General features: G+C 43.9%; 1 protein-coding gene across 1 annotated transcript in view; it reads right to left on the bottom strand.

The window, feature by feature from the left end:
* SMAD1 (SMAD family member 1) overlaps positions 1-27979 on the bottom strand; it is a 152395-nt gene that overhangs the window by 89802 nt on the left and 34614 nt on the right. The window contains exon 2 of the mRNA XM_063920604.1: positions 6757-7310. Within this exon, the coding sequence (XP_063776674.1) occupies positions 6757-7156 (400 nt within the window). The 5' untranslated portion in view covers positions 7157-7310. The remainder of the gene's footprint in view (positions 1-6756; positions 7311-27979) is intronic.

Below are 27979 nucleotides of genomic sequence, written 5' to 3' on the forward strand. Positions count from 1 at the left end.
ACAGTTGGAAAACTCATATCATGGTCAAGAGACAAAGAAGCAGGAAGGAAGGGCAGGGGAGTAGGTTTAACACCAAAAGGAATAGAACTGGAAAAAAAAGCATGACGTTAAAACGAGGTCTTTGCCTTATGTTCGTTTACGAGTGCATGATTTAGGTCTATTCACAATTAAAATGGAGTTGGGAATAACTAGTTGTGTTCCTTTAGATCAACTTAACCAGACCCAGGGTAAAGGTTATTCTATTACAAGCAGATAGTAAAAGCACAGAAATATAGCTGTGGCAAGTATTCGGCTACACACACACATACATTACATACATACACTATACCGGATTTTCAATAGTTCGATTAGATCAGTCATGGTACCAAAGGATTGGCACATAGCCGAGGTAGTGCCTTTATTTAAAAAGGGAACTAAATATAATCCTGGAATCTATAGACCAGTTAGTTTAACCTCTATAGTGGGTAAAATATTAGAAGGCATTTTGAGGGATAGCATAGAGGAGCACCTACAGGCTACTAAGTTTATTACTAAAAGTCAACATGGGTTTGTAAGGAACAGAGCATGTCAAACCAACTTAATTAGCTTCTATGAGGAAGTGAGCAAGAATCTTGACCATGGAAAAGCAGTGGACGTGGTTTACTTAGATTTTGCAAAAGTTTTTGATACAGTGCCACATAGGAGACTGGTTCACAAATTAAGGGAACTTGGCCTAGGAAATACTATTTGTACATGGATAGGTAATTGGCTGGATAACAGGGTACAATAGGGTCGATTCAATTCGGCAATTTATGAATAGCGCCGGGAATTAGCTCCCGACGCTATTCAATTCAGCTAAAGTTAAGTTGGCGAATGCCCGTTCTCGCCGACTTAACAGGTAGTTTTGTCGGGAGAACGGGCATTCTCCGAATTAACTACCCGCGGCGATGCTGATTCCCGACAGAATCAGCCTCGCGCCAGCCGCACTTTTGTCGGTTTTCTTCTCTCACCACCCGGGGGTGAGAGAAGAATTCCCGACAATTGCGGGTAACTAGTTGCTGAATTGAATAGCGTCGGGAGCTAATTCCCGGCGCTTTTCATCTGTTGCAGAATTGAATCGACCCCACTGAGGCTAGGAGAGAGAGAAAATTCCATACACAACGTAGGAAAGGGTTCTTCTCCGTAAGGGGAATAAAGATTTGGAACTTATCTGGGAGTGGTTGGAATCATTGCTGTAAATCGGTACTAAACCATTACTTCAGCATGCACAGTAAAATATGAACAGATTAACGCAGAATACAGGTTGAACCCGATGGGCATTTTGCCTCTTTTCAACCTCACTGACTATGTAACTATGTAACACACACACACACACACTGAAAACAATTTACAGTACTGCCAAACAGCAACGTGTGCCACTCCAGCTGCTGTAGAACTACACATCCCGGCATGCTAGGTCTGTTTCAGAATGCCCTCAAAGAAAAACTCTGACACTTTATGCTTCGAAGTGTAGTTCCACAGCAGTTTGAATACTGCACAATGCAACCTCTATTCTATAGAAAACACAAACTAGTATTAAATGACAGAACTTCAACAGAGGCGACGGTTTAATAAGTGCGCTTATCCCATTAAAACTTTGGACACGATTCAATTCAAAGAGAGTTGAATAGCTCCGGGAATTAGCTCCTGGTGCTATTCAATTCAGTGCGCAGTGACAGCCGGCGACGGGAGATCTTCTCGCACGCCCTGAAGAGATAAAAAAAAAAATAATAGGAGCGCAAACCATTATGAATAACCAGACTGCTTCTTTAATTCAATGCTTTTGGGCGCCACTATAATGGGCGACCAAACCACAGACTTACCACACATTTCTTCATACCACCTCAGGAGCATGCAAGAAGAAATGCGCGTCCCCCCACACTTCCTTGGCACTCATACCCAAATGGAGCAACAATTGAATTGCTCAGTTAGGCACTTACTAGTGATAGCCATGGGGCACAACAGTTGAATTGCCCCCTCAGTGACAGTCACTTCTAACACAATCCGTATTTGCACGAGTTACTGGATTCTTTGTGGTTGATATCTCAAACTGAAGAGTGTGGAGAAGTTGCCCAGAGCAACCAATCAGCTTTAGAGGTAGCTTTTATCAAGTACGTTCTATAAAAGTATAGGTAGAAAATGATTGGTTGCTATGGGCAACTAGTTTGCTACTCCACTGCTTGATACATCTACCCCTATACTGCACACAAAACACATCAAACAGCTGATTTATACAAGTATGCAGACAGAAGGGGCTGAATGGGACTAACCAAGGATTACACTGGCAATGTAGGTCATGCACCTGTTCTTACAGTTAAGCAGGAATAGAACCTTCTTCCTAAGGATAATGCATTCAAGTAGGAACCTTCCAAAACTTAGCTGGAGCCAAAGTTAGCAACACAACACAGTGAGACCATGAGATGTGTATCTTCAATATGGTTGACATCAAGGAAATTAGCCCATTTCTTTACAAAATACAGTATGTTGAAAAATATCCATGCCTTGTGGAAAAACTGTCAGTATGGACCAGGATGAAAGCATAAAGACCAGGGGTTATTTTGTGATGGCAGGCTGGAGAGAAATATCCAACAGATGTACCAGGTTATCAAAATGAAGAGATAACAAAAAATAAAAAAAATAGGAGAGCAAACCATTATGAACGACCAGACTGCTTCTTTAGGTAAGAGGATACCCATTAACAACATTTTCCAAGGGTAGAAAAGACTTAAAAATAAGCCTGTATATAGTATACATGAGACTATGTCATCTCAAGCAAAAAAAGAATAGGGTCGGTTCCAGATTTTTAAACTGCCACAAGATGCAACAGAGTATGGTGAATCCTCCTTAAACTGTGAGGAGTGTTTGAAACACTTACTACTCAAACAGAGGGTCACTAAGATGTCATATCATGACAAGGGTAAACATTCCATGCTATAGGCACACAACACAATGAGAAGAGCAGCAAAGCCTACAAATAAATCAAGATCAGTGCTGTGTACACATTATCTGTAATGAGCATATGAAGAGCTCCATTACACAAAATTAATGCTACAAGGAAATTGCACTGGAACTAGAAGCTGGGATGTCTGACAATGGGTACTCAATCCTGGTAAACTGAATCTAGCCATAGCCAGGAAAGAAGTAAAAAAAGCAAACCGTGTAAGACAGCATGGTTTGCGAAGACTTGCTTGAAAAGGATAGCATCTAGCTCCATCTGCAAATATATGGTGGTCTGGAAGAGGTTTCTAAGCATGCCTTCTTTAGAGCAGAAGGCAAACTCTGAGCTGTCTTTTGCCAATGTTGACATAATGCGGGTGGCAAGGGGAAGCTGTCAACATTACAAATGCCACACATTACTGCTTCTTGGCTAGCCAACTACTTGCTGTCAATTTTTAAATGGTTTGAATGAAGCCAGACCCAGTCTCATCACTGTATGATGCTAAACTGGGTGGTCTATCAGAAACAGAATTTGTATTTTTTTTATTTATTTTTATTAAAAAACGTTACAGAATTAGGAGCTGCACTTTCAAGGCGAATACTATACATAAACATTTTGCCACCTAAGAAACAACTTTCAAATGTCTGACCAGATCCTTCAGGTTGGAGCTAAACTGGAAGTTACAATTGTCCAAACCACCCCACCCAAAACAAAAAATAAATAAAAAAAATATTCATCTGTTTAGCTAGTTTGAAACCCTAATAAACAGGAACATTACATATATATATATATATTAGTTGATCTTCAAATTGGATTACAAACTCCTTAAAATAATACAACACGAGCTTTATAAAAATCTTTGAACCAGCAATAGTTTCAAGAGATTAGATACTAATCTACATTAATATTTATAAACTCAGTTATGTAAACAACTGCAGATTCACAGTAAAAAACGCAATCCCACCACATACCTGCTTCTGCAAAAGCCTAGACAACCAACTGCATCAGTTGTGGCCAAATCTGTATTTATGCCAGGGAAGGGAAATAACTGTACAACAGATTACTACTGCCTAAACTCAGTGCATCTGCATGAAGCTAGCCATCTTCTGTGCTACAAATAGAACCCATGTATTTGCTAGGAGCGAGCCAAGTGTTCTCCGAAGAAACATCCAAGCCACTACGTGAAAGCACCAGCTTTCAATACTTGGCTTAGAACAAACGTGAGCGCGGAGCTCAGTATCACAGGAACTTCTCACACCAGCAGGGTGCAAAGCCAGTCACCAAGGCCTATTGCAAAATCCTTTACCAGAGGAGATTTGAGAATAAAGAGTAAAGAAGTTTTCAGCTACATACAGCCATTATGACAGAGCTCAAAAGATCAAATGAAATTAAAATGTAAAAGACAAACAAAGTGAAAAGTTTAAAGCTGGCTTAGAGATGAAGGTTTTTACAGCTGGCTTCTGCAAGTACGTGGTCTGAGACATCATTTGACAAGAGTACTACCTCTTCCAACTATCCACCACCTCCTTTTTCTTTGTGGGGGAGGGAAATCTGTTCTTAAGCTGGAATCTCTATTTACTTCCTGTGATGTCCACCATTTCCCAAAATACTGCACAGTATTAGCTACATTAAGCTACAACGTAATACCAGCCATGATGCAGCCTTCAGATCGTGACTTGCTCTGAAGCCCTACTTATCACGGTTATCTGCTAGCACCTCAGGAGGATGCTAACAGAAATCCATAAGTGCAGCCTCTGTGCTAGTTGGGGGAAGTTCATTTCCATCTAATAGGCCCTACACACTGGCCGATTTGTTTGAAAGATATGAACGATCTCGTTCATAAATGAACGAGAACTCGTTCATATCTTTCAGTGTGGAGGCTCCAGCGATGAACGATGCATGGCCCCGTGCTCGTTCATCGCTGGTCCCCCCCTCGGCTGTACATGCAGGCCAATATGGACGATCTCTTCCATATTTGCCTGCACTTCAATGGAGCCGCGTGACGGGGGGAGTGAATGTACACACACTTTGTTTAATGCACAAAGTTATTAAAAATATTGGCCATAATTACCTTCAGGCTGTGTGTATAAGGTGTATATAAAACAAATGCATTCTGTGCTTAGACGTAGGTCCCATCACCATGATATCTCATTATGGTATGCAATTATTCCAAAATACGGAAAAATCCGATATCCAAAATGCTTCTGGTCACAAGCATTTTGGATAAGGGATACTCAACCTGTATCTGAATTCGGCTTCATCAGCGATTTGATGCATAGATTAGTAACCGTGTTTACTTTTGGCTTTAATTAAACATGAATAGTCTTCACGGGCTTTAGGTTTTATTATAGGGGTGCAATGATGGCTCTATTATGTGACAACCGTTGCACTGTCACAGTTCATTGAAATTCTTAAACTTTTTTTAATTATAAAGTAAATGTAAACTGTATCCTATTTATATCCACGTATGTATAGTTTGTTTTGTATTATAAATACTGATTTAATCCAAAAATAATTTTATGTTCTTAACCACTCAACTCTACTTCCCCCCCACCCCCCCACCCCCCCCCCACCCCCCATTTAATTAGCTTTCAAATATATATTTTCAAAACAGATTTATTTTTATATATTTGAAAGAAAATATAGTGGCTGGGAGGGCTGTCTCGCAACCTCCTCATTGCCACAGGCCCCCAATGTAATAGTAATTCCCAATGTCAATCAAAATAGGTTTAATCCACACCCCTTCCCACAGGGCCACCAATTCTGGACATTCAGTGCCAAAACATCTCCCCCCTGGGGAACTTTCACCCTCCGTCTGCCCCGAGAGCAGCATATTTGTTCTGGTGAGGGAACTACGTTCCCCTCCTCACACTTGTGGTTTTCAGAGCATGCACCACAGACTGCAACATCACTCCCGGGGATCTGTAGACAATATTTACCATAACAGACACATATACGTTGCGACTGACAGCAAAAGTCCCGCTGGCTGTGGTGGCATCCTATGCGACAATGCCTGGTAAGTTGTTAAACAGTGTACAATTGCGGCGTTTAACATGTTTATGGATATAACAATTCAGTTTATAGACAAGAAAAGTGCCTAACATACTGACAGGTAATTTTATAAAGTTCACTGTTGTAATGGACAGTTAGTCACCTGTTCATTAACTGAATCACGGGACAATTTAGTTTGCCCTTAGTAATGTTGTGTGGTTTTATGCGTGGATATACTTATAAAGTCATATAATGTGCAATATTTAGCACCAAAGAAATCTACTATACAGGTTGAGTATCCCTTATCCAAAATGCTTGGGACCAGAAGTATTTTGGATATGGGATTTTTCCGTATTTTGGAATAATTGCATAGCATAAAGAGATATCATGGTGATGGGACCTAAGTCTAAGCACAGAATGCATGTATGTTTCATATACACCTTAAACACACATCCTGAAGGAAATTTTAGCCAATATTTTTAATAACTTTGTGCATTAAACAAAGTGTGTGTACATTCACACAATTCATTTATGTTTCATATACACCTTATACACAGCCTAAAGGTCATTTAATACTATATTTTTAATAACTTTGTGTGTTAAACAAAGTTTATGTACATTGAGCCATCAGAAATCAAAGGTTTCACTATCTCACTCAAAAAATTCCGTATTTCGGAATATTCCGTATTTCGGAATATTTGGATATGGGATACTCAACCTGTACCACCAAAATTGGAGGAGAAAATACAAGTAGTAGTGGTTCATCAGGGGAACAACACTCAGGATGCTTTCCTACAACAGTGACTTACCAGGACTCTCCACTCTCTTGTAGTGGTAAGGGTTAATGCAGACCTCTTTCTGTTTAGAGCCAAACGGATACTCGCAGCACTCCAAGGGTTTCAGTTCATGATGGCTCTGCAAGTCTGGCCAGCGCCACACTCGACAGTAAATGACATGTGGAAGGCCCTTTCGGTGAGAGACTTGTAACCTGCCATCCAGGGAGCGGGGGATAGTGACACAGTTACTGGGTTGCCCAGGACAGCTGAGTGCTTTCTCCAACTCCTCCATGGCACCCTTCTTCTTCTTCAGCTTTTTCACCAAAGCATCAACTGCCTTTTCAGCCCATTTTTCCTCCTCATCTCCCTGTTTCCAGCCAAGCAGCCTCTTCACTGCAGGGCTAGTGAAGGAGAATAAGCTGGTCACATTCATTGTGACTAGCACAGAATAGGTCACAGATGTGAAGCAGAACACGGCCTGTTCCAAAGTTATGAATAGATTTGTCTTTCCTTTACTTGCTTCTCAATTAGAAGTGGTTTTCCAGCGCAGAAGTCACAGCCTGTAGTTCCCAGCAGACCAGCAGCATCTAAGGGGGAACAAAATATATATCAGTTAGGGAGGGGTTGAAGTCCAGATGTGAGGTTTCATCATCTGGCAGCATCCAAGAGCACTGAACATATTGGCTGCTGCACAACATACATCCACAGTGAACACACCACCCCCTTGAGAATGTGGTGACCTGTACTCAAAGGTCAGCTTATTCCCCTCTATCTGTGCTATTTTAGTTTTCCTTACTTCATCATATCAATATGAGACATACAACATCAGATGCACAATGGCATTACACGAATCACAAAGACCTGTATACGCAGCGTGACTTTCAAATGATCGATTTAGTTAGTGGATATTTTAGATGAAGTACAACAAACTGCATACACAATTCTAGAGTAAATCCTCATTCTTGGTTAGTCAAACCTTGAATCGTGTTAGGGAGGCCTTGTAATAGGTCCTTATTTAAGGACTATTCAATGACCGACAAAAACTATATAAAAACCATTCAATCCTCCAGATGAGGCCCAGACAGGAGAAGGCAAGTATACTTGCCTTCCCCACATAGCCCCCTAACACCCCCCCCCTTAAAACCTAGCACCTTCCACCCCCTGCAGCCTTACAATAACCCTCCGTGGTGGCACATAAACCTCCCCCCCCCCCCCCCCCAAACCCTCCACAGAGCCTAAACCTAACCTAAAAAAACAAACAAAAAAAACACCACACTTGCAGTTTACCTGTCCAATGTTCAGGCACTTGCTCAGTCAGGATTATGGCACCGGGCAGGTGATCCTATTTGAGGTGTCTGTAGTATCAGGATCCCAGCGTCTGTATTTCGACTGCAAGGATCTTGACCGGATCCCCCTCAGGGATGCAAGAAGAAATGTGTGCAAAGACTGTTGTTTGGGCACTAACGAGGGCTTTAGCGAGATTAGCCGCTATTCATGGTTAAAACCCATATATTTGGACGCGATCAGTGCAACAACAATATTTCAATTGCGACTCCCAATAGGTCATTTTTTCCCCCCAACAGAACAAACTTTGACAATCTACACTGCAGAGCATAGAAAACACTTCTCATAAGCATCAGTAGCAGCAGATAAAATAAGTTATTCTAATGTAACAATATGCTTCTAAGGGTGGATACACTCTTGCCGATGTCACATCGTATAAGATTACCCCCCCCCCCCCCCAACCGATATCGTTCACACACACACACTAAACGATATTGTTTGCTTCTAATCAGTGATAGCACATGCACCTACATCTGGGTACATGCCATCTTCTACAATATCTTTAGATTTCAAGTTGAAAACCAAAGATATTGTACCTAGTTAACAACCCGCGGGAATGCGTATTGTTAACAAAATTCTGAATACACACTGGACGATGTGAACGATAAACCGGGTGCATACTGCCAAGTGTGTACCCAGCACAAGAAAGACAGCAAATTTCTGGAAAATCGTATTTAACAAATGGCTAGCTTTTGAGCCACACAGCAACATTCCTCACAGACACGACTGCACATCAAATAGGAAACAATCACTCCTTAAATTCTATTGCTCACTCAGCAGTAATAGAGGGAGGAAAATGAAAAAAAAAAAAAAAAACACAACCCACACCCCTTAGAGAAAGGCATTCCCGACCTTGGTCCTCAAGGTACACGAAAAGTCCACTTTTTTTGCTATGCAGGCTTGAGCACAGGTGCAATAATTAGTATCTCAGTTATTTTGTTTTAACCATCTGTGCTGAAGCAAGGATCTCATTAAAACCTGCACTGTTAGTGTGCTTTGAGGACCACTGTTGGGAATGCCTGCCTTAGAGGGAACAAGCAGCATTCAACTCATCGCGGGTTTACAGTGCTGGCAAAGGATTAGCTCCAGGCACACAACCAGGGAGCTTAAACTCCTACTGAATTGATAACCCCCGCCCTCTTTATTATGTGTCCACGATCAATCAGCTGATATACAAGGTTTGTCATATGCAGTCTCTATATGAAAATCTGGCAGGCGGGAAGGGGTGGAATCAGCTGGCCTTTGCTTGGCTCAGACCATCCCGAACACCCAACCTAAATAATGGAGGAAGTGCTTGTTTAAAAGATACAAAAGAACAAAATTCCTTTTTCTTCCCAGTGGAGGGGTTCAACAATTGGGCGTGTGGTGTGGGACTGTGTGCTGCTCTACAAAAGGATACAGCTTGGAAAGATGTTTCCTTTGATGCCTGAGGGCAGTATGGATGCCTTTCCGTTGCAGAGGACCCAGATTAAATTATGCAATTAGACAGCTCTATATATAGTGGCTATCCTGCTTTTGTACTTCTTGACATACACACCCACACAGATGTGTTTTTACAAAAAATGTACAACACCTGTTTTCCAGAGACAGTTCAAGAAGTCAGGGAGGGAGGAGGCCAACGCGTACACAATGTGTGTAGGAAAGAGGTTAGATTGTCAACAACCCTGTTAAACAGGGCACTCTTCACAGAAGCTGGCATATTATAAAGTCAAAACAGAGGGTTTGAGTTTGCCTGCACTGCTACAGTTGATTTCATTAAATCATGTTGAGCCAACAGTATCAGAGTATCATGAATTTATTACAATGAAACAAGAGATTTCTATATATGTTGGCGGTGTGACCCCAGAGGTATTAAATATGTTTGTAGAAAAGGGAATTGGTCCCTCCAAAGAAATGGGGAACCAAAGAGAAAAAGCCTCTTTGTGGGTGCACTCTTTCAAAAACAATATATATATATGTTATCTTTCAATATTTATTGTGTAAAAAATTATACTTTATTTCGACAATTAAAAATGATGTGTATAGAGAAAAGGGCAAAAATACCTATTGGTATACCCTATAGAACAGATAAATAAGGTACAAAGGTGATTATGTCTCATATAATAAGCTCCTCCAAAATAACAATGTATCTCAAAAGATTCTTTGTAATAGTTTGTAGCAACCCCTATATATAGTAGTGTGTTTTAGAGTGAGGGCAATAATACCAAAACTCTTAACACGGGATGCGATTTAATAAAATCTGAAATGGAGGAGAGTTGATTAATTACATGCTAGGCGAAAATTTATATGCTGATAACTTAAGTAGGCAAAAAAGGATTATATAGCACTAATATGCTTATTACTGTACTTGTAAAGTATTACACTGTGATATTAAATGTTACACAATAAATGTCAGAAGTAACAAGTCCCACAGTAGGAAGCCGTAACTGACAATCGTTGAATTAGACACTATATTTGTATCAGTTTGTCTCGCTAATGCGTACAACGAATACTGTCTGCTAAATCAGGTGTAACAAATATTGATTTTCACTGCAAGGATGATTATACTAAAAAACAGAACTGGTATATTAATTGGTTAACATTGACCTTGTAATAATAAAGGTGAGTATTGGAAAGTACCCGTGCCGTTAATCCACTGACTTCTGCTGCCTTCCCATGTGTGAAAAAGGTGTCACAGTGAATGGGAGGTGAGAGAGTCAGCGGCCGGAGCGGGTAAGAAGGAAGACAGTGGCGTTACTTGCTGTTGTCGGGAAACGGAGAGGGGTTATCCTGATAACAATATTCGTCATTGCAGGAAGAAACCCACTCCCGTCCCGCAATGAGTGCGCGCCGAAATACCTCTGATTAAGAGAGGGTCCTGCTGTTGTAGCCCCCGTGGATATCCTTGCTTGAGAAGCGTGTAAGGAGTTTTGCCTACGAGTCCGGGTCCGTGAACGTTACACGGGATTCCCGGAAAGACGTCAGAATGACGTCAGAGTGTTTGAGAAGCGGACGTACGTTTCACCCTAGCCGGGCTTGTTCACCTTTAGTCCTATTGTGATTCCTGCCGTCCTTTACCTATATACTGGCTATGTCCAATCAGAATTAAGGCTGCAGAAATTATGATTTAATTGGGAATGCAGCAGAACATCTGAATGAATTGATTCTTTTTGTGCTAATTGAAAGCATGAATAAATAAATTTATAGTATAATAATAATCATCAAGTTAGTAGAGCTAAACAGTGGACAACTGAGTAGTGAATTGGGGTTTTATGTGGTAATATTTGGAAAGTAAAAAATGTAAGAACAAATAAACTAATGGCTAATTGCCAATTAACCAAGCTTGGCCGTTGTAATGATTATTACGTATCATGTGTCAATTGGGAAAGGAGAAAAATATAATGCTAATAATTAAAAAATGCTTTTTGAGCAAAAAATTTTTTTTTTTCTTCATATATTTTTCTATTATATTACCGTGATTATTACCCTTTTTTTCTCATTCTTTTAATCAATTATTATTCCTTATCAATCTCTCCTTTTTTGCTCAAAAAGCATTTTTTAATTATTAGCATTATATTTTTCTCCTTTCCCAATTGACACATGATACGTAATAATCATTACAACGGCCAAGCTTGGTTAATTGGCAATTAGCCATTAGTTTATTTGTTCTTACATTTTTTACTTTCCAAATATTACCACATAAAACCCCAATTCACTACTCAGTTGTCCACTGTTTAGCTCTACTAACTTGATAATTATTATTATACTATAAATTTATTTATTCATGCTTTCAATTAGCACAAAAATAATCAATTCATTCAGATGTTCTGCTGCATTCCCAATTAAATCATAATTTCTGCAGCCTTAATTCTGATTGGACATAGCCAGTATATAGGTAAAGGACGTCAGGAATCACAATAGGACTAAAGGTGAACAAGCCCGGCTAGGGTGAAACGTACGTCCGCTTCTCAAACACTCTGACGTCATTCTGACGTCTTTCCGGGAATCCCGTGTAACGTTCACGGACCCGGACTCGTAGGCAAAACTCCTTACACGCTTCTCAAGCAAGGATATCCACGGGGGCTACAACAGCAGGACCCTCTCTTAATCAGAGGTATTTCGGCGCGCACTCATTGCGGGACGGGAGTGGGTTTCTTCCTGCAATGACAAATATTGTTATCAGGATAACCCCTCTCCGTTTCCCGACAACAGCAAGTAACGCCACTGTCTTCCTTCTTACCCGCTCCGGCCGCTGACTCTCTCACCTCCCATTCACTGTGACACCTTTTTCACACATGGGAAGGCAGCAGAAGTCAGTGGATTAACGGCACGGGTACTTTCCAATACTCACCTTTATTATTACAAGGTCAATGTTAACCAATTAATATACCAGTTCTGTTTTTTAGTATAATCATCCTTGCAGTGAAAATCAATATTTGTTACACCTGATTTAGCAGACAGTATTCGTTGTACGCATTAGCGAGACAAACTGATACAAATATAGTGTCTAATTCAACGATTGTCAGTTACGGCTTCCTACTGTGGGACTTGTTACTTCTGACATTTATTGTGTAACATTTAATATCACAGTGTAATACTTTACAAGTACAGTAATAAGCATATTAGTGCTATATAATCCTTTTTTGCCTACTTAAGTTATCAGCATATAAATTTTCGCCTAGCATGTAATTAATCAACTCTCCTCCATTTCAGATTTTATTAAATCGCATCCCGTGTTAAGAGTTTTGGTATTATTGCCCTCACTCTAAAACACACTACTATATACAGGGGTTGCTACAAACTAAACGCATCCCGTGTTAAGAGCTTTGGTATTATTGCCCTCACTCTAAAACACACTACTATATATAGGGGTTGCTACAAACTATTACAAAGAATCTTTTGAGATACATTGTTATTTTGGAGGAGCTTATTATACGAGACATAATCACCTTTGTACCTTATTTATCTGTTCTATAGGGTATACCAATAGGTATTTTTGCCCTTTTCTCTATACACATCATTTTTAATTGTCGAAATAAAGTATAATTTTTTACACAATAAATATTGAAAGATAACATATATATATATATTGTTTTTGAAAGAGTGCACCCACAAAGAGGCTTTTTCTCTTTGGTTCCCCATTTCTTTGGAGGGACCAATTCCCTTTTCTACAAACATATTATAAAGTCAATATACACAGGTAAGGTGCTTACATTTTACATCAGTTGTGAATGCATGGAGATACTAAATACATAGTGGTGTGAAATTGTTCACTCAGTCCCCATAAAGTTGATTAAAAACTAGAAACAAAGACCAACCATGATTCAGCCTTTTGATAAATAAAATAACACAAAACTGGAAATATCAAGTACTTATTTGTTTTTCTTCCACTTTTCAAACTGTAGCTATTGTCACCTTTTAACTGGCTTCTACTATCGTGTTCCTAACACTATGCAAGGCACCATTTTAATCTATAGCCCTAATCAAAACATTTAATTACTTGTCTAAAAATAGAATTTTAATACCCATCGGTAAATCCTTTTCTCTTAGTCCGTAGAGGATGCTTCAAGAACCATGGGGTATAGACGGGATCCGCAGGAGACATGGGCACACTATAAGACTTTGAATGGGTGTGAACTGGCTCCTCCCTCTATGCCCCTCCTCCAGACTCCAGTTATAGGAACTGTGCCCAGGAAGACGGACATTGAGGAAAAGATTTTATTTAATTATTTTAAACCAAGGTGAGATACATACCAGCTCACACCACTAACACGCCGTACAACATGGCATTCAACAACAACGCATGCAACGGCATGACCAACAACAGTCACAGATTGACTGAACTAAACGCAACATGAGCATAACTATAACCAAACTGCAGATACAGCCCGCACTGGGACGGGCGCCCAGCATCCTCTACGGACTAAGAGAAAAGGATTTACCGGTAGGTATTAAAATCCTATTTTCTCATACGTCCTAGAGGACGCTTTATGAACCATGGGTTTATACCAAAGCTCTAGAAAGGGCAGGAGAGTGCGGATGACTCTGCCGCACCGATTGACCAAACAAGAGGTCCTCCTCAGCCAGGGTATCAAACTTGTAAAACTTCGCAAAGGTGTTTGAACCCGACCAAGTAGCAGCTCGGCAAAGTTGTAACGCCGAGACTTCCCGGGCAGCCGCCCAGGATGAGCCCACCTTTCTGGTAGAATGGGCTTTCACAGATTTCGGTAACGGCAATCCTGCCGTAGAATGAGCCTGCTGAATCGTATTAAAAATCCAGAGCGCAATAGTCTGCTTAGAAGCAGGAGCCCCAATCTTGTTGGGAGCCCACAGGACAAACAGAGCCTCTGTTTACCTAATCTGCGCCGTTCTGGCGACATAGATCTTCAAAGCTCTGACCACATCAAGAGACTTTGACTCCGCCAAGGCGTCAGTAGCCACTGGCACCACAATTGGCAGGTTAACATGAAAATGAAACCACTTTCGTCAGAAATGGCTGACGAGTTCTCAACTCCGCTCGATCAGCATGGAAAATCAAATAGGGGCTTTTGTGAGACAAAGCCGCCAACTCAGACACTTGCCTTGCAGACACCAAGGCCAACAACATGACCACTTTCCAAGTAAGGAATTTTAACTCAACCTTTCGCAAAGGTTCAAACCAATGTGACTGCAAGAATTGCAACACCACATTAAGGTCCCAAGGTGCCACTGGGGGCACATAGGGAGGTTGGATATGCAGCACGCCTTTTACGAAGGTCTGAACTTCTGGAAGGAAGGCCAATTCTTTTTGAAAAAAGATCGACAAGGCCGAAATCTGTACTTTAATAGAGCCTAACTTTAGGCCCGCATCCACACCTTCTTGTAGGATATGGAGCAAACGCCCCAGGTGAAATTCTTCTGTAGGAGCCTTCTTGGATTCACACCAAGACACATTTTCTCCAAATACGGTGGTAATGCTTTGCCGTTACTTCTTTTCTAGCCTGAAGTAGTGTAGGAATGACTTCACTGGGAATACCCTTTCGGGCTAGGATTTGGCGTTCAACCGCCATGCCGTCAAACGCAGCCGCGGTAAGTCCTGATACACGCACGGCCCCTGTTGTAACAAGTCCTCCCGTAGAGGAAGATGCCAGGGATCTTCTATGAGCAACTCTGGAAGATCTGGATACCAGGCCCTTTTTGGCCAATCCGGAACAATGAGGATCGCCTGAACCCTTGTTCTTCTTACAATTCTTATCACCTTTGGAATGAGTGGAAGTGGAGGGAACACATAGACTGACTGAAACACTCACGGCGTCACTAGGGCATCCACCGCTATCGCTTGAGGGTCCCTTGACCTTGAACAAGATCTCTGAAGTTTCTTGTTGAGGCGGGACGCCATCATGTCCACTTGAGGAACTCCCCAACGACTTGTCACTTCAGCAAAGACCTCTTGATGAAGACCCCACTCTCCTGGATGGAGATCGTGTCTGCTGAGGAAGTCTGCTTCCCAGTTGTCCACTCCTGGAATGAAGAACGCTGGCATGTCTTTCCGCCCAGCTTAGAATCTTCATGGCCTCGGCCATCGCCGCTCTGCTTTTAGTTCCGCCTTGGCGGTTTACGTACGCCACTGCTGTCACGTTGTCTGACTGAATCAAGACCGGCAGACCCCGAAGATGATGTCCTGCTTGCAGTATGCAGTTGTAGATGGCTCTTAATTCCAGAATGTTTGTGTAGACAAGCTTCCTGGCTTGACCACTTTCCCTGAAAGTTTCTTCCCTGTGTGACTGCTCCCCAGCCTCGGAGACTTGCATCTGTGGTCACCAGGATCCAATCCTGAATCCCGAACCTGCGTCCCTCCAGAAGGAGAGAACTACGCAGCCACCACAGAAGGGAAATTCTGGTCCTGGGAGACCATTATTTTCCGGTGCATGTCCAGGTGAGACCCATACCACTGGTCCAGCAGGTTCCACTGAAACTCCCTGGCATGGAACCTGCCATACGGAATGGCCCCGTAGGCCGCCACCATCTTCCCCAGCAACAGAGTGCAGTGAAGAACCGATTCCTTTGCCGGTTTCAGAATCTGTTTTACCATGTTCTGTATTTCCAGAGCTTTTTCCACTGGAAGAAAAACTCTCTGCAATTCTGTATCCAGAATCATACCCAGGAACGACAGCCGTGTCGTTGGATCCAACTGTGATTTTGGCAAATTTAGGAGCCAACCGTGTTGTTGCAGAATCATCAGTGAAAGGGCAACATTCTTCAACAATTGCTCCTTGGACCTCGCCTTTATGAGGAGATCGTCAAAGTACGGCAAGGGTGGGCAATTATTTCAGCTGGGGGCCACTTAAACACTTTCGAGTGAATATCGAGGACTGTACACAAAACAATGTGGCTCCAGCAGGGTACTTATCGCAGATTATGCTTTGAGTGCATTCCCTACTGCCACCGACATTGAATAGTCAGGGGTCAAAACACCACTTGCTAATAATCACATATAATAATAATAATAAATAATAATAATAATAATAAAAAATTAATAATTTAAAAACATTTTTTTTTACGGTCATCTTTCCTCTCCTTTCCTCCCTCCGTGGACAAAATAATCAGCTCCCCTCCCCAGACAAAGTTACCAGCTTCCCTCCCTGGACAGAATTGCCAGCTGCCCCCACACTGGGCACCCCTGCCCCTTTGCCAAGCAGGTCCCATTGCCACCAGCCATCCAAACATGTACCTTACTTAGGTGCTCTTCCCCGAGTCCAGATATGCAGCAGCACAGGCACAGCATTGTGTTCAAACTGCCCGCCACACGCCGCCCGCATCCACGCTGCCGCTCTGCCTTTAGCTCCACCCCCAATGGCGCCTGATATCACAGGTAATCTGTACGGCTGTACCCAACATGACCAGGCTTACTCAGCAGCGCACACGGCTCAGAAGTAATGCAGCGCAATGACAAGCAGCTCAGCCAGTTGGAGCGCTGGTCATTGCACACTGATGCGGGCCGGGCAGGATCAGTTCACGGGCCGCATGTGGCCCGCGGGCCGTAGTTTGCCCACCCCTGAAGTACGGGATAATTGTGATTCTCTGCTTGCGCAGTAGAACCATCATTTCCGCCATTACTTTGGTGAAAATCCTCGGAGCCGTGGACAGACCAAACGGCAACATCTGAAATTGGTAATGACAATCCTGCACAGCAAATCTCAGGTAAGCCTGATGTAGAGGATATAATGGGGACATGTAAGTAGGCATCTTTTATGTCGAAAAAGAAACAACCAACAACTGCTGAGTAGCGCCTCAAATAATAATATTATATAAATATATAATTGCTCCATCAGCTGCGCTGCCGTAAAACACTGTGTGTGTTTGTTACAGATGAATAAATTAAGAAGAAAAAAAAAAGAACGGCTGCGCAAATGTGTAAGAGCAATTAGTAATAATTTCTATTAAGCAGTTAATAATAGGAGCTGACGTGTAATAAAGAAAAATCTATTATATTAATAACATTAGTTATAACACTTTGAAACTAAATATAAAATTCAATAAAAACATTCATACAGAGATTAGATATAACACCTTGATCAATTGAGTATGTAAGCTGCAAAGTTGTGTCTTTTGTTAGAGGAAAGAAACATAGAATCCAGTTGTTATTTTTACTTGAATGTCCACAGTTCCAATTAGCAGCCAATCGGTATAATGCTGATAATAAATGCCGTAATGAATGATTTCAAAGGCAAATGGATGCTGTAGTTTTACAGGTGATTGAATACCTCTCCTAGGGCTGGTCCGTCCCGAGCGTCCTCGGTAATGCGGTCCTGCAGTGCCCGTCTGTGCGGCAGGGAGATGAACGTGCTATGGCCGAGCAGCCAACGGTGGAAAGTGCAGTGTCAGCGGCGTGCTAAAGGAGATTGCCAGCGGCCGTGTAATAAGCCGGGATGTGGAACCGGGATATCGGTAGCTCAATAGGCAGCTTGCTACCTTGTAGATAACACGATCAAGGTGTGCAGGGAGGCGGGGTCCTGACGCGTTTCGTCACAGATCATGTGACTTTATCAAAGGTGTATCTAGCCTCTAAAGCTATCAGTATTTAAAGCGTAAGTGTTATAGTAAACATGTGTCAACAATTGACTAATCAGTCAGTATAAAAGAGTTACACGTCAGCACATAGGGAATTCACTCACTAGTAGTACACATATTTGAAATTATAAATACAATAAACAAGAATTAAATAAACTTAATATATATAATAAAAAAATAAAAATACGAATATGTGTTTGTCTGAATGTGCATAATTAAACATTGGGAACCAATAATGGCAGATTATATATCAGTATTGATAAACATGATAGCAGTATAACTGACCAGAGAAGGAGATAATAAAGGTCTATGATTTGTGTTGAGATTATTATAACAAACATGAATAAAATAAAATATAAAGTAATGGGATGTTGGGAATCGAACACCCAGTCAGACCAAAAAACATTAAGGTCTGAAGTCAAAGAATAGTCGGCATACCAGATGCGCCACAGAGCTCATCAGTAAGTTCCACTAGAGAGAGTAATGTTAACAATTAGTAAAATAGCTAGTATATATGGCACCTGTGTCCCAAAATCGAACTCATAACATATCTATAATGTGCAATAGATGGCAAAAATTATTCTTCATTAAATAAAGGATTAAAAAAAAAAAAAAAAAAACATACAGGTTGAGTATCCCTTATCCAAAATGCTTGGGACCAGAGGTATTTTGGATATCGGATTTTTCCGTATTTTGGAATAATTGCATACCATAATGAGATATCATGGCGATGGGACCCAAATCTAAGCACGGAATGCATTTATGTTTTATATGCACCTTATACACACAGCCTGAAGGTAATTTTAGCCAATATTTTTTATAACTTTGTGCATTAAACAAAGTGTGTCTACATTCACACAATTCATTTATGTTTCAAATACACCTTATATACACAGTCTGAAGGTCATTTAATACAATATTTTTAATAACTGAGTATTAAACAAAGTTTGTGTACATTGAGCCAAAAGTTTCACTATCTCACTCTCGCTCAAAAAAGTCTGTATTTCGGAATATTCCGTATTTCGGATATTTGGATATGGGATACTCAACCTGTACACATACATTATATATATCTATATCTACACACACACACACACACACACACACACACACACACACCAATTAATTTAATAAATGCACGAAAAAATCTCAATAAATTAAATACCAAATAGAAGATGGTATAAAATCATACCAAATATCAATAGTATTTAGGTTATATGCCTTAATCTTTTATGTCGACCGACAACATAAAATCCCCCTCCTCCAGACTGGAGATCAAGATGGGAGTCTCTACGAGCAGTGAACTTTAATTTTTTTAGAAAGAAATTGAGGGATTTTAGGTTTAGAATCGGTCTGACCGAGCCATCTGGCTTCGATGGCTCGAATAAAACCCTTCCCCTGTTGAGACGGGAGTACCGTGACAATCACTGGATTTTGACACAGCTTTAGTATCGCAGCGCTTACTATCTCCCTTTCCGGAAGAGAAGCTGGCAAGGCCGATTTGAAAAATCGGTGAGGGGGCACATCCTGAAACTCTAACTTGTACCCCTGGGTTACTATGTCTACTATCCAAGGATCCAGGTCCGAGTGCACCCAGACCTGACTGAAGAGTTGGAGACGTGCCCCCACTGGTGCGGACTCCCGCAGAGGAGCTCCAGCATCATGCGGTGGATTTGGTAGAAGCCGGAGAGGACTTCTGCTCCTGGGAAATTGCCACAGCCTGTGACCTTTTTCCCCGTCCCCTCCCAGCAAGGAAGGAGGACCCACGTCTTTTTGAATTTATTGGGCCGAAAGGACTGCATCGGATAGTGAGGCAATTTCTTCCACTGTGCAGGGACATAAGGTAAAAAAAATGAAGACTTACCCGCGGTAGCCGTAGACACCAGGTCAGTGAGGCAGTCGCCAAACAAGACCCTACCGTTAAACGGAAGAGACTCCATCGCCTTCTTAGAGTCAGCATCAGCATTCCATTGATGTATCCACAATGCTCTCCTTGCCGAGACCGCCATGGCATTGGCCCTTGAATCCAAAAGGCCAATATCCCTTGCAGCTTCTTTTAAATATGCTGCAGCGTCCCCGATGTGACCCAGAGTCAAAAGCACACTATCCCTGTCTAGGGTATCTACCTCAGATGACAAGTTATCTGCCCACCTTTCAATAGCGCTACTCACCCATGCCGCATCAACGGCAGGTCTGAGTAGCGACCCTGTAGTGACAAATGGATTTTAGTGTATTTTCCTGCTTACGATACGCAGGGTCCTTTAGGGCTGCCGTGTCAGGAGACGGAAGCGCCACCTTTTTGGATAGACGCGATAAAGCTTGATCTACCTTGGGGATTGACTCCCACCTTTCCCTGTCCCCAGAGGGGAATGGATATGCCACTGGAATTCTTTTGGGGACCTGTATATTTTTGTCAGGATTTTCCCAAGCCTTTTCAAAAAGCGCGTTCAGTTCATGAGAGGGAGGAAACGTTACCTCAGGTTTCTTTCCTTTAAACATACAGACCCTTGTATCAGGAACAGCAGGGTCCTCTGTTATATGCAACACTTCTTTTATCGCCACAATCATGTACTGAATACTCTTAGCCAGCTGTGCATGTAATCTGGCATCACAATAGTCGACACTGGAATCAGAGTCCGTGTCGGTATCTGTAGCTACTATCTGGGCAAATGCACGTTTCTGTGACCCCAAAGGGGTCTGAGTCTGTGACAAAAGCATCTTCCATGGATTTCCTCCATGTTTGGTTCTTAAACTCAGATTTATCAAATCTCTTAGTCAACTTAGTCACGTTTGCATTTAAAATACTCAACGTATTCACCCAAATCATCCGTCGGCGGTGCCGACACGGACACTCACATCCTTTTCTGTCCACACTCCAGCCTCCTCCTGGGAAGAGCATTCAGCCTCAGACATGTCGACACACGTACAGACACCCACAACCACACTGGGGCTATAGGAAGACAGACCCACAATAAAGCCTGCAAGAGGGACACAGAGTTCTGCCAGCTCACACCCAGCGCCTATCCCGGTACTGAGGCCCGTAAAGTGACTGCCCAGACCTGTTAGCGTTTTTTTACATAAATCAACCAGCACCAAATTACTTGTCGTCGCCCCCCCCCCCCCCCCCCCCCCCGTTTTTCACCGTTACTTTGACAGCAGTGTGGAGGACAGGGTCAGAGTCTCTGCAGCTTCTGAGGAAAGAAAAATGGCGCTGGTCAGAGCTGTGCAGCTAAGCCCCGCCCACTACATGGCACACTTCAGACCCGCTCAAATCTATGTTTATACTGGAGGGGGTCCCTTAAGTAGCGCCCGGCGCACTGTTACCACTCATGCCAGTCTGATTTGAGGTCTCATGCTGCCCAGGGCGCCCCTCCTGCGCCCTGCAGTGCTGTGATGTGTGGGCTAGCATTGCGCGCAGCGCGGCACCTCTTCTGCCGTCACTGAAGTCTACTGCTCTTCACATACTCACCCGGCTTCTATCTTCCGGCTTTGTGAGAGGGCGACGGCGCGGCTCTGGGAACAAGCAACTAGGCGTACCGTAGTGATCGAACCCTCTGGAGCTAATGGTGTCTAGTAGCCTAAGAAGCAGAGCCCTTGAACTCTTAAGAATTAGGTCTGCTTCTCTCCCCTCACTCCCACAATGCAGGGAGCCTGTAGCCAACAGGTCTCACTGAAAATAACAAACCTAAATAAAGTCTGAGAAACTCTGGAGAATTTGTTAACGGCAATCCCGCCGAAGACTGAGCCTGCTGAATCGTGTTATAGACCCAGCGAGCAATAGTCTGCTTCGAAGCAGGAGCGCCAACTTTGTTGGCTGCATACAGGACAAACAGTGCTTCTGTTTTCTTAATTTATGTAGCCAGGACGGCTCGAATTAAGGCCCTGACTACATCCAGGGACTTGGAATCCTCCAAGTCACCCGTAGCCACAGGCACCATAATAGGTTGGTTCATATGAAAAGAAACCACCACCTTAGGCAAAAATTGAGGACGAGTCCTTAATTCTGCTCTGTCCACGTGGAAGGTCAAATAGGGGCTCTTGTGAGACAAGGCCGCCAATTCGTACGCCCGCCTTGCAGATGCCAAGGACAACAACATGACCACCTTCCAAGTGAGAAATTTCAATTCAACCGTTTGAAGAGGTTCAAACCAGTGAGATTTCAGGAACCGTAACACCACGTCAAGGTCCCAGGGTGCCACAGGGGGCACAAAAGGAGGCTGGATGTGCAGCACTCCCTTTACAAAAGTCTGGACTTCTGGGAGAGAAGCCAATTCCTTCTGAAAGAAAATAGATAGGGCCAAAATCTGTACCTTAATGGAGCCCAATTTTAGGCCCATATCCACTCCTGTCTGTAGAAAGTGGAGAAAACGGCCCAGATGGAAATCTTCCGTAGGAGCATTCTTGGCTTCACACCAAGAAACATATTTCCTCCAGATACGGCGATAATGTTTTGCCGTCACCTCCTTCCTAGCTTTTATCAGAGTAGGTATAACCTCCTCCGGAATACCTTTCCCAGCTAGGATGCGGCGTTCAACCGCCATGCCGTCAAACGTAACCGCGGTAAGTCTTGGAACACGCAGGGCCCCTGTTGTAACAGATCCTCCCTGAGAGTAAGAGGCCATGGATCTTCTGTGTGAGTAAGAGGCCATGGATCTTCTGTGAGCATCTCCTGAAGATCTGAATACCAGGCCCTTCGAGGCTAATCTGGAACAGTGAGGATTGTTCTCACTCTTTTGTCTTATGATTCTCACTATTTTTGAGATGAGAGGAAGGGGGGGGGGGGGGGGGGGGGGGGAGACACACAGACCGACTGAAACATAGGAACATAGAATTTGACTGCAGAAAAGAACCACTTGGCCCATCTGGTCTGCCCATGTATGCTCGCGCACACTTACACGCTATGGTTAATTTTTGTTGGAGGCCAATTAACCTACCAGTATATGTTTGGATTATGAAAGCAAACCAGAGTACACGGGGGAAACCCATGCAAGCACATGGAGAATATACAAACTCCACACAGGGCAGTGGTGGGAGTCGATACCACGACAGTGATGTGAAGCAGTAATGCTAAACATTACTCCAAACATACTGTGGACAGTCTGTGGGCAGTTTAGTTGTGTCTACCACATAAAGATGTATATATGACACACCCAAGGTGTCACCAGAGCGTCCACCGCTACTGCCTGAGGGTCCCTTGACCTGGCACAGTACCTCCGAAGCTTCTTGTTGAGGCGTGACGCCATCATGTCTATGTGAGGAATTCCCCAAAGACTTGTTATCTCTGTAAAAATGTCTTAATGAAGTCCCCACTCTCCTGGATGGAGATCGTGTCTGCTGAGGAAGTCTGCTTCCCAGTTGTCCACTCCCAGAATGAAGACCACTGACAGAGCGCTTACGTGATTTTCCGCCCAGCGAAGAATCCTGGTGGCTTCCGCCATTGCCACTCTGCTCCTTGTCCCGCCTTGGCGGTTTACATGAGCCACGGCTGTGACGTTGTCTGATTGGATCAGAACCAGTAGGTCGCAAAGAAGATTCTCCGCTTGTCGTAGGCCGTTGAATATGGCCCTCAATTCCAGTACGTTGATGTGTAGACAAGCCTCCTGGCTTGACCATAGGCCCTGAAAACTTCTTCCTTGTGCGACTGCTCCCCATCCTCGGAGGCTCGCGTCCGTGGTCACCAGAACCCAGTCTTGAATGCCGAACCTGCGACCCTCTAGAAGGTGAGCACTTTGCAGCCACCACAGGAGAGACACCCTGGCCCGGGGGGACAGGCTTATTTTCTGATGTATTAGTAGATGGGACCCGGACCACTTGTCCAGGAGGTCCCACTGAAAAGTCCTTGCATGAAACCTGCCGAAGGGGATGGCCTCGTAGGCCGACACCATTTCCCCCAGAACTCGAGTGCATTGATGAACAGACACTATTTTTGGTTTTAGCAAGTCTCTGACCATGTTCTGGAGGTCCTGGGCTTTTTCCACCGGGAGAAAAACCCTCTTCTACTCCGTATCTAGAATCATGCCTAGGAATGATAGTCGAGTCGTTGGAATCAATTGTGACTTTGGCAGATTGAGAATCCAACCGTGTTGTTGTAGCACTTTCAGGGAGAGCGACACGCTCTTCTGCAATTGATCTCTCGATCTTGCTTTTATCAGGAGATCGTCCAAGTATGGGATAATTGTGACTCCCTGCCTGCGCAGGAGCACCATCATCTTGGTGAAAATCCTCTGGGCCGTGGAAAGCCCAAACTGCAACGTCTGAAACTGGTAATGACAGTCCTGTACAGCGAATCTCAGGTACGTCTGATGAGGAGGACGACATATGGGGACATGAAGGTATGCATCCTTTATGTCGAGTGACACCATAAAATCCCCCCCCCTACCAAACTGGAGATCACAGCCCGGAGCAATTCTTGAATTTGAACTTTTTTTTTTTTTTTTTTTAAAGTACAGGTTTAGGGATTTTAGATTTAAAAATAAGATTTTACTTACCGGTAAATCTATTTCTCGCAGTCCGTAGAGGATGCTGGGGACTCCGTAAGGACCATGGGGAATAGATGGGCTCCGCAGGAGATAGGGCACTTTAAGAAAGACTTTAGGATTCTGGGTGTGCACTGGCTCCTCCCTCTATGCCCCTCCTCCAGACCTCAGTTAGGGAAACTGTGCCCAGAGGAGACGGACAGTACGAGGAAAGGATTTTAGTTAACCTAAGGGCAAGATTCATACCAGCCACACCAATCACACCGCATAACCTGTGATAAACTATCCAGTTAACAGCATGAACAACATAGACTCTGTTCGAACCGATTTAACTATAACATAACCCCTATGTAAGCAATAACTATATACAAGTCTTGCAGAAGAAGTCCGCACTTGGGACAAGCGCCCAGCATCCTCTACGGACTACGAGAAATAGATTTACCGGTAAGTAAAATCTTATTTTCTCTAACGTCCAAAAGGATGCAGGGGACTCTGTAAGGACCATGGGGATTATACCAAAGCTCCCAAACGGGCGGGAGAGTGCGGATGACTCTGCAGCACCGATTGAGCAAACAGGAGGTCCTCCTCAGCCAGGGTATCAAACTTATAGAACTTTGCAAAGGTGTTTGACCCGACCAAGTAGCTGCTCGGCACAACTGTAATGCCGAGACCCCTCGGGCAGCCGCCCAAGAAGAGCCCACCTTCCTAGTGGAATGGGCCTTAACAGATTTAGGCAATGGTAATCCTGCCGTAGAATGTGCCTGCTGAATCGTGTTACAGATCCAGCGAGCAATAGTCTGCTTTGAAGCAGGAGCGCCAACCTTGTTGGCCCCATACAGAACAAACAGAGCTTCAGTCTTCCTGATCCTAGCTGTTCTGGACACATAAATCTTCAAAGCCCTGACCACATCCAGGGACTCGGAATCCCAAGTCCTGCGTAGCCACAGGCACGACAATAGGTTGGTTCATATGAAAAGATGAGACCACCTTCGGCAGAAATTGAGGACGAGTCCTCAATTCTGCCCTATCCACATGAAAAACCAGGTAGGGGCTTTTATACGACAAAGCCGCCAATTCCGAAACACGCCTTGCAGAAGCCAAGGCCAATAACATTACCACTTTCCAAGTGAGATATTTCAATTCCACCGTCTTGAGTGGTTCAAACCAAGGTGACTTGAGGAAACTTAATACCACGTCAAGATCCCACGGTTCCACCGGAGGCACAAAGGGAGGCTGAATATGCAGTACCCCCTTCACAAATGTCTGTACTTCAGGAAGAGAAGCCAATTCTTTTTGGAAGAAAATGGATAAGGCCGAAATTTGGACCTTTATGGACCCTAATTTTAGGGCCAAATTCACTCCCGTTTGCAGGAAGTGAAGCAGACGGCCCAAATGGAACTCCTCCGTAGGAGCAGTTCTGGCCTCACACCAAGACACATTTTCGCCATATACGGTGATGTTTCGATGTCACGTCCTTCCTAGCCTTGATCAGGGTAGGAATGACCTCCTCCGGAATACCTTTTTCCGCTAGGATCCGGCGTTCAACCACCATGCCGTCAAACACAGCCGCGGTAAGTCTTGGAACAGACAGGGCCCCATGCTGCAGCAGATCCTGCCTTAGGGGAAGAGGCCACGGATCTTCTGTGAGCAACTCTTGCAGATCCGGATACCAAGTCCTTCGTGGCCAATCCGGAACAATGAGGATCGTTCTGACTCCTCTTAGCCTTATTCTCAACACCTTGGGTATGAGAGGTAGAGGAGGGAACACATAGACCGATCTGAACACCCAATGTGTCACTAGAGCGTCTACTGCTACCGCCTGAGGGTCCCTGGACCTGGCGCAATACCACTTTAGCTTTTTGTTGAGACGGAACGCCATCATGTCTATCTGAGGCAGTCCCCACCGACCAACGATCTGTGCTAAGACTTCTGGATGAAGTCCCCACTCTCCCGGATGCAGGTCGTGTCTGCTGAGGAAGTCCGCTTCCCAGTTGTCCACCCCCGGGATGAATACAGCTGATAGGGCGCTTACATGGCCTTCCGCCCAGCGAAGAATCCTGGTCGCTTCTGCCATGGCCACTCTGCTCCTTGTGCCACCTTGGCGGTTTACATGAGCCACTGCCGTGACATTGTCTGACTGAATCAGAACTGGTTTGTCCCGAAGCAATGCCTCCGCTTGACGTAGGGCGTTGTATATGGCCCTCAACTCCAGGACATTGGTCAAATCTGGAGACTGGTCTCCACATCAGAGACCTTGGAAATTTCTTCCCAGTGTGACCGCTCCCCAACCTCTGAGGCTTGCGTCCGTGGTCACCAGGATCCAGTCCTGAATTCCGAACCTGCGGCCTTCTAGGAGGTGAGCACTGTGCAGCCACCACAGGAGAGATACCCTGGCTCTGGGAGACAGGGTGATCCTTTGATGCATTTGTAAATGGGATCCGGACCATTTGTCCAGTAGATCCCATTGAAAGGTCCTCGCATGGAACCTGCCGAAGGGGATGGCCTCGTAAGAAGCCACCATCTTCCCCAGGACACGTGTGCAATGATGCACTGAAACCGTTTTTAGCTTTAATAGGTTCCTGACCAGGGCCATGAGCTCCTGAGCCTATTCCATCGGAAGAAAAACCTTTTTCTGGTCTGTGTCTAGAATCAGACCCAGAAAGGTCAGGCGCGTTGTAGGGACTAGCTGGGACTTCGGTATATTGAGAATCCAGCCGTGCCCCTGCAACATCCTCACCGACACGCTGTCCAGCAACTTCTCCCGAGATCTCGCCTTTATGAGGAGATCGTCCAAGTATGGGATAATTGTGACCCCCTGCTTGCGCAGGAGCACCATCATTTCCACCATTACCTTGGTGAAAGTTCTCAGGGCTGTGGAAAGCCCAAACAGCAACGTCTGAAATTGGTAAGGACAGTCCTGTACTGCAAATCTCAGGAACGCCTGATGAGGAGGGAAAATCGGAACATGAAGGTATGCATCCTTTATGTCCAGGGACACCATCCAATCCCCCCCCCCCCCCTCCAGGCTGGCGATGACCGCTCTGAGCGATTCCATCTGGAACTTGAACTTTTTCCAAGTACAAGTTCAGGGATTTTAGATTCAAAATGGGCCTGACCGAACCGTCCGGTTTCGGGACCACAAACAGGGTTGAGTAATACCCCTTTCCATGCTGGAGAAGAGGAACTTTGACTATCGCCTGTTGAAGATACAATTTTTGAATTTCAGTCAACACTAACTCCCTCTCTGACCGGGAAGCTGGCAGAGCAGATTTGAAAAACCGTCGAGGAGGCACGTCTTTAAATTCCAGCCTGTATCCCTGAGAAACAATCTCTATAGCCCAGGGATCCACCTGTGAGTGAATCCAGACCTGGCTGAAAAATCGAAGACGTGCCCCCACTTGAGCCGA

The sequence above is a fragment of the Pseudophryne corroboree genome, chromosome 1 (assembly GCF_028390025.1).
Source record: "Pseudophryne corroboree isolate aPseCor3 chromosome 1, aPseCor3.hap2, whole genome shotgun sequence".
NCBI classification, from domain to species: Eukaryota; Metazoa; Chordata; class Amphibia; order Anura; family Myobatrachidae; genus Pseudophryne; species Pseudophryne corroboree.